This window comes from Zosterops lateralis, assembly GCF_965231275.1.
Source record: "Zosterops lateralis genome assembly, chromosome: 4".
NCBI lineage: Eukaryota > Metazoa > Chordata > Aves > Passeriformes > Zosteropidae > Zosterops > Zosterops lateralis.
This window is the reverse complement of record NC_139765.1, coordinates 1,767,796-1,775,876: the sequence shown is the minus strand read 5'-3', so window position 1 is coordinate 1,775,876 and position 8,081 is coordinate 1,767,796. Positions and strand designations below refer to the sequence as shown.

The 8,081-nt window shown below is 50.8% G+C and overlaps 1 protein-coding gene across 1 annotated transcript; it reads left to right on the top strand.

Moving 5' to 3' along the window:
* Positions 1-607: 607 nt before the first annotated feature.
* On the top strand, positions 608-8,081 carry HDHD5 (haloacid dehalogenase like hydrolase domain containing 5; the record flags this gene model as incomplete). The annotated part of the gene is made up of 8 exons (XM_083860110.1): positions 608-688; positions 774-974; positions 1,122-1,234; positions 1,866-1,959; positions 2,706-2,739; positions 3,083-3,257; positions 3,727-3,915; positions 4,442-8,081. 8 exons carry the CDS (start codon positions 608-610, stop codon positions 4,803-4,805), a joined length of 1,251 nt encoding a protein of 416 aa, XP_083716236.1. The 3' UTR covers positions 4,806-8,081.

Below are 8,081 nucleotides of genomic sequence, written 5' to 3'. Positions count from 1 at the left end.
ATATTAGTAACAGAGTCCTATTTACATGTTCACTGGATGTTATTCTGACTAAACAGACAATTTAAGCAGACTTATATCAACTACTACCACTATGCCTAATTTCCTTTACCAACAGCAGAAATAATAAAAAAAACCCCCTTATATCCTTACCACAACATTATTAACCATATAGCACACACCTCGCAAAAAGCCAATTTTATAACATACATTTATAACACAGGGGCAGCACCAGCATCCCTTTCCTGCCAACACCATCCCCTAAAATTCCCCACGCTGAGGGCCGGGCTTGGAGGATGAATGAGGGGCGGAAGGATGAGGGATAAAAGGATGAGGGGTGGAAGGGTGAGAGACAAAAGGATGAGGAATAAATGGATGAGGGATAAAAGGATGAGGGGTGGAAGGGTGAAGAGATGGAAGGATAGGAGCTCTAATCCTGGAGCAGTGAGTCTGAGGTCTCTGAGGGGAATGGATGGGAGCAGCGTGCCCGAGGCCGCAAGGGCAGCTGGGAACTGTAGTCCCGGAGCGGCGGCAGGGGCTGCTAGGAGCTGTAGTCCCGGGGCCGCAGGGGCGGCTGGGAGCTGTAGTCCCGGAGCGGCGGCTGTGGCGGATGGCGCTGCTCGGCTCGCTGCGGGCCAGCCGGGCGCTGCTGCGGGCCCCGGGGCCGCCCTGCCGCGGGCTCTGCAGCCGGGTGCGTGCTCGGAGGGGCGCGGGGAGAGCGCGGGGAGGGCGGGGGAAGGCTTCCCGGCTGACCGTGCCCTCCGCTCGCCTTGCAGCCGCCGCCTTTCGGGTTCCTGTTCGATGTGGACGGCGTGCTGGTGCGGGGCAGCCAGCCCGTGCCCGCCGCCCGCCGCGCCTTCCAGAGGCTGGCGGAGAGCGGCGGGCGGCTGAGGGTGCCCGTCGTCTTCCTGACCAACGCCGGGAACTGCCTGACGTCTTCCAAAGCCCGAGAGCTGTCCCACGCCCTGGGGCTGCAGGTAACGGTGACGGGGCAGGGCTGTCCCGGCCTCGGAGCGGGCCCGGGCTGTGCCCGGCCTGGCCTCGGCCCCAGAGGCCGGAGATGCCTCTTGAAGGGGTTGTAATCCTTCCTGCGGGTCCCAGCCGGCCTCTCCTCCGCCCCGCAGGTGTCCCCGGAGCAGGTGATCCTGTCGCACAGCCCCCTGCAGCTCTTCAGGCAGTTCCACCAGAGGTACATGCTGGTGGCCGGGCAGGGGCCCCTGGAGGAGAACGCCTACAAGTATCCTTTGCACCTCGGGGGGCTCTGTGCGTCCTGCTGCGGCTTCCCAGATAAAGGCTGCTGCTCCTGCCATGCCCCTACCCCCTTGCTCAGCTTCTGAAGCACAAGGAGACACAAAGGGCATGGGGCTTACCTTTTAGAGCAGCATCCTTATGGACAGGCTCAGGTGCTGTTGATGTCCATGTTGGTCCCTTACTGCCTCCCCTGTCCAGTGTTTGGCTTCTCACACTCATGTTTTCTCCTTTGGTTGCTGTTCTGTTGGTGGGATGTGACCACGAGGACTCCATCAGCTTTAGGTGTCTCTGATTTTGGAGATAAACTGGTGTTCCTCCCATTCTTTTTCATGGCAGAGCCCATCAGGGATCACTCCCAAATAGGTTTTCCCTAGAATCTGACAGCAACTGAAGGAACTCAAATACAATGGGACTTTGAGCAGTCTGGTCTAGTGGAAGGTGTCCCTGTCTGGCTGAAAGCCACGAGGTTGTGCCACTACCACACTGCTCTGTCACATTCCTTAATCCTACAGATGCCTCTGCAAGTAACTTTAAAAAACCAAAAAAAAAAAAACAACTTTAAAAAACACCCAACAAACAATCCAGTGTCCACAACATTCCTTGATGGTGTGAACTAGCCTGGGGTTCAAGCACGTGGTGACCATAGAGGCCCTGAGGAAGGCGTACCCCCTGTTGGACATGGTGGACCTGAGCCGGAGGCCCAAACAGCTGGTAATGTCCTGAGCCTGCAGCACAAGGGGTGGTCACAGCAGGCAGCAAAGGGACAGCTGGCCACTGTCAGGTCCCTGAGCAAGAGCCTGGTGCTGGCACTGAGCAGCCAGCACCTCTGTTCTTCCCAGAGCTGGCTTCTGCAGGGAGGGCAGTGATTCTCCCCTCTCCTTTCTCATGTTGTTCCTTGTGAGGGGTGATATGGTTTGGTTGCCATCTCCAGCCCTGAGACAGGAGTACAAGATCTGTGAAATCCCATCTGGGATGGGGGAGGAGGGAAAAAAAATATATCCCTTCAGGATTCCAGGTGGCTTTGTCCTGCCTTATGGAACTGCAGAAGGGGTGGTCACAGCAGGCAGCAAAGGGACAGCTGGTCACTGTGAGGTCCCTTAGCAAGAGCCTGACACTGAGGAACCAGCACCTCTGTTCTTCCCAGAGCTGACTCCTGCAAGGAGGGCAGTGACTCTCCCTTCTCCTTTCTCATGCTTTCCATTGCTGTTCCTTGCAGTGAGGGGTGAGTGACATGGTTTGGTTGCCATCTCCAGCTCTGAGACAGGAGTACAACATCTGTGAAATCCCATCTGGGATGGGGGAGGAGGGGAAAAAAATTATCCCTTCAGTATTCCAGGTGGCTTTGTCCTGCCTTATTATGGAACTGCCTTGGCAGGTTCAAAGGAGGCATTTTTAGTTTTGTTTAGGTTTTGCATTACTAATCCAGCCTTCCTTTTTTTTTTTTTTTTTTTTGGCAGCCTCCTCCAACCACTGGCTTCCCCACTATAGAAGGTAAGCAGTGGCCTGTGTTTACACATGAGCAGCAGGCAGGACTAAGGGCAAGGCAGGCCAGCTGGGATGGGAGCTAATGATGTGCTGTCAGCTCCCTGCTGTCCATGGGCAGCACATTCAGAGGGTGCAGCCTCACTGCTGGGAAAAGCTGGATAAAAAAGCACCTTTTCCCTGTGCCTTGTGCCAATATCTGGGACCAGTGGTGCAGATTGGAGCCCTGGCACCAGCCACGTTGCTCTGGTAGCTGAACTTGCCAGGGCAGCCCAGCAGAGGAGGGGGTTTTGTTAGTGGGTGGCTTTTGGATGCTGTGAGTTTTCCAAACAGCTCTCAAAAAATCTTGCAGGGGTGGTTCTGTTTGGCGAGCCAGTGAGGTGGGAGACAAGCCTGCAGCTGATCACTGATGTGCTCCTGAGCAATGGGAACGCTGGTGCAGAGCTGCAGGAGGTGCCATACCCTCACCTGCCCATCCTTGCCTGCAACATGGACCTCCTGTGGATGGCTGAAGCCAAGATGCCCAGGTGAGAAGCACGTGTGGTATTTGGTTTAGCCTGTTTCATACAGAGAGTGTAGTTCCTACTGTGCTTTTTTTAGCATTTGAATGTTTTAAGAGCTTGTAATTAGCAGCAGAGACATGGAAGCTGTATGAGAAATCAAGATTTCCTGTTTCATGGTGCAGGAAAGAGGGACGCAGTAAAGAGTAAAAAAAGTGACCAGAGTTTTAGAGAACCTTATTTATCTGTAGGAAAAAGGGTTTGCATAGAAAAGGTTGAAAAAAAGCAGGGCAGCAACCCACAGAATTCTTAAGGTTGGAAAAGACCCGCAAGGTCAAACTGCATGAGAAATAAAAGACTAAAACCTGGGGGAGAAGCACAAGCCAGACCACTGCCTGTAGAGCTGTGTGTGGACAGCACATCCAAAACCAGGCAACAACCAAGGAGTGCTTCAGTGGTGTTACTGGGGATGCTGATATCCTCCTTTCTGGGGCAGGTTTGGCCATGGCACTTTCCTCCTGTGCTTGGAGAGCATCTACAAGAAGGTGACAGGCAAGGAGCTGAAGTATGAGGCCCTGATTGGCAAACCCAGCCCGGTGACCTATCGCTATGCCCAGTTCTTGATCCAGCAGCAGGCAGAGAAGCAGGGCTGGAAGGCTCCCATCCAACGCCTCTATGCAGTTGGGTAAGAGACTTTCTCCTCATGCTTTCCATAGGGAGTTGCATACTGACTGCTCTTTTTCTTGTTGTTTTACTTTCTTGCTTGTTTTCTTTTCCCCTCTGGATGTTTGTACAGTTAACACCGAAATTCCGATGGTGTTTCTGGGGTGTCACATCCTGCAACAGAGGCTTTGGTAGGTTTTTGTACCCTACACTGCAAATCTGTGGAGTGTAGGATGTAGAGTGCACATGGGGTGAATCAAAGACAAATTTAAGAGACCCAGATGTAGTACTGTAGCTCAGGAATGTAGGGAATATAATCCAGTAATGGCTGGAACTGCTATGGGTGCTTGGGATGTGCTGTCTGCCCTTTGAAAGGTGCTCATGTCCTGAGCAGGACTCACTGGCCTGATCCAGCTGCTCCTCGTGATGTTATCAGCCATCTCACACCCCTTCCTCCTTCAGAGCTGTCTTAATCTCAGTCCCCCAGAGCCAGAGAGAGCTGCATGGGCTTGTTTCTCATTTCTGTTTCCCACTGTGACCTTACCCAGGGATAATCCCATGTCCGACGTCTACGGGGCAAACCTCTACAACAACTACCTCAAGTCAGCTCGGCACAACCAGGCCCAGGCTGGGCTGAAGGGGAGCCCACAGGCAGCCAGTGCCCAGGCTGAGGTTTCCCTGGAGCTGGGGAATGACTGCCACAGTTCAGTGGAGAGCTGTGAGTCCATTCTGGTCTGCACTGGGGTCTACCGCCACAATGGGGACGCTGCCAAGAAAACAGAGACAGAGGAGAGAGTGTTCCATGGACATCGGGACTTCTCCTTCGACCCCAGCCTGCTGCAGGCCTCTTACATAGTGCAGGATGTGGATGAGGCTGTGCAGCTTGCTTTTAAAAAGGAAAACTGGAGCTAGGGCTCAAAACAGGTGTGCCTAAAGATCTGCTGTAAGGGGGTTTATGTACTGGAAAGAGAAGAGGGGAAGAATGGGGAGGGACCTGGGGTGATTTTTTTAATCTAGCTGACGTTAAAGAAAACTCCCTGTTGCAGCACTAAAAGCCCCTTAATTTTACTGGTACTCATCTGCCATCCTGACAGCTGCTGACTGACTTTCAGCTGTGACTGTACAATGCTGCCAGCTGTAATTGAGCCGTAATGGAAACAGGGTATAAGGAGCAGCCTTGTCCCAGCAATCCCAGTTTTGTCCAGCTCTCACAGCTCATTCTTTTCCACACTTTGTGTGCAAAGATCAAGGGAGCCCACCCTCCTCTTTGGGAGGTGTTTGAGGGTGAAGCTCTTCCCCTCACAAGGAGCCACCATCAATTTGTACAATGTGCTGTTTGTCCAGGCTGTGACTCCAGCACACCAGGAGCTGGGCTGTGGTGGCCCCGTGCCAAGAGAAGGCTTTAAGTCTTCAACATTCTCCTCGTGAAGAATAAGTGCCTACAGACTTTAACAAATTCTCTTTGCCTGGGGATTTGCCACTGCATCACTGTCAGTCTGAAACAAAGTTCTGTTTTGCAGTCATCTGGCAGCTGTGGAGAGGCAGGGCCCCTCAAAGGAAGCTGCAGTAGCCAGAGCAACTTGCTGCAGGGCTGAGGTGAAAGTTATATTGTTCCCTCCTCCCTATTTAGCATTCTGTGAACACCCCTGCCTTTTCACATCCCACCAGGGAGCCAGCACCCTGCTCTCAGTAGCAGAGGAAACCACCGCAGAGTTTGAATTGGCAGAGTTGTCTTTGCCCAGAGCTCAGTGCTGCAGCAAGAGGCTCTTTTGGCACCCTCTCTGATCCCAACTGTTGTAAGGAACATCCACCTGCTCCAGCTGGCACAGCTTCCAAGAGGGGCCCTTCTTTGGAACAAAAAAAAGAGTCAGAGTCCACCTTTGCTCCTTCCTTGCATGCAAGGATTCAAAGAGAAGATCATCAAGCCAGGAAGGGTAGCAGAGCCCCAGATCCCCAGGCCTGATCTTTTAGAATACAAATGTCTGTGTCTTCCAGTTCTTTTGTTCCTCTCATCCCTCACCTGGTTTGCAGCTCAGGGATACCCCAATACAATCTGACCTCTGGTCCCTCCTCTTTCTTTAACATGCAGGTAAAATCCCTCTAACATGGATTAACAGCTGGGACTTGCCTGCCCAGGAACATTTCCCTGAAAACATGCACCTTTTCTATTGCCTCTGTTCTCCTAGCTCAGGCTATCCAGAGAAAGATAAGACTTGTGTCTCCATCGACATTCCAAAGACGATAAGCAAGGCTTGCATGAGAAATCAATGTGAAAGATTTGGCTTAGCAAGGAGTGTCTTAATCCCAGAGGAGCATTGTGATTTTAGAAGCACAAATCAGCCTGTGAATGTGATGAAAAGCCTTGGAGCCAACACAACTCGAGTTGGTTTTCCTAATTACAGTCAGCTCACACTGCACTGAAGTATCAGAAACAGGTCTGCTCTGCCTCTTCTTTCCTCCTTCCTGCTTTGCACAGCTCCATGTTCAGAGTGCAAACAAGAAGTTCTGGACAGAAGTTTGAGTTCTTTATTCAAATCTCAGCATCCGTGTGCACTGAAATTCTGCTCCAGCAGCTCTCCATCCTCCCAATCCTGATGGATCTTCCCAAGAAGGGCACTGCAGCACAGACTCTGTTCTTAAGCTGTGCCAGGCTCTGTGTGTGAAGCAGACCAGGTGCTCTCTCAGTTATCCAGGCAAAAGAGTTCCTTCTCTGTTTCTCCACCCTTTACTTCGTGAAAAGGAGCAGAAAAATACCTCTTGGCACGTGTTTCCCTCCTGTGAAATCCACGGTGGGAAGCAGTTTCTTCCACTCTTACCACTGCTTGGGGTTCTTCTGCTTTATCTCATCACGACAAGAATTGCTTGGCTGCTTCAAAAAGCAGCTGAAAAGGGAGGAACAGAGATCTGATTTGCACAGGGAGGGAGCCAGGCATCTCCATCTTTGGAATGGCAGCAGAGGTGAGCTGACTGATGTGAATCTGCTTCAGATGCCAAATCTGCTTTTAGCTCTGGATTAGGTTTTTTTTTTTCCCCCCACCAGAGTTCTCTGAGTCTTGAAAAGGCGTAGGAGGAACTTCAGTGATAAGGAATTTTTTAAAAAATGCTTTGCTTGCGAGTTGAAATTGAACAGAAGGGAGGAGAAGGAATCTAGAAATATCTTGTACCCTTTCCCTAATTCATATCTTGTAAGGTTGCATAAAAAATCCTCTGCACTAATTAACCAGATGGGCTGCCCTTGGTCTGAGCAATGCAAAGACCTTTCCCCTCTTCCCCTTCTCAGCTCCTTGAAACTGCACTTTGCCCAAGCCCCTGCCTGGGAATTGCATGGACCCACTGGATGGAATGAGAAATCTGGCTTCTCCAGCTGCTGTTGGACTCTGGCTTGATTCTGAAAGGTTTCTATTAATGAAATTTGCTTGGCAGGTCTCCTCTGGTCCATGAATTGTGCTAGAGTGCTGTACAGGCTTGTAGCTTACCTCCAGTTCATTGGTGGGCATCTGTTATTGCCACAATTCAGTGAAATCCTTTTTCCCTGGAACTGCTGCTTCCTGGAATTGGCATCCAGTGTGGCTGGAATGAAACTCTTCCTGTGTCTCCTGCATTGCTCAGAGGTGGTGTCTCTGAAGCAGTGTTTCTGTCCTGGGAGCTGTCATCCTTCTGTGCAGATTGTGGGACCAGGCACGAGAGGGGACTTCACTTAATATTTACATGGTTTGCACAACAAACAGGGCAAAGATCTGATCCTAACAGCTCCATCTTCCAAAGCTAAACAGGTTTTAGCCAAGCCAGAAAGGAGCTTCCAACTGAGAACAGCAGGAAGGAACCAAGGGATAGATCTTGTTTTAGATCTGAAGCAAAGGGCTTTTGTGGTGTGCAATAACACAGTGGCCAGAGAAGTCAATTCCTTAATTCCACAGGACACATGCAACTACTGACCTGGCATTCAGGGCACCAGATAACACTACTGTCCCCTCCCTTCCAGTCCTAACCAATGTCTTTCTCCCTCCAATAAATAATAATGTTTCAGAGTGTGTCAAGTGCACTGTAGCAGAGTGATTATATATCATTCAGAGAAATAATAAACTGTGATTATTTTAGATTTTGTATTAATTTCAATGCAGAGTTGCTGCTTTGTTCAAGCATATATGTAAAATAATAAATTCGTGTCTTCTATGAAAGAAATTTTAA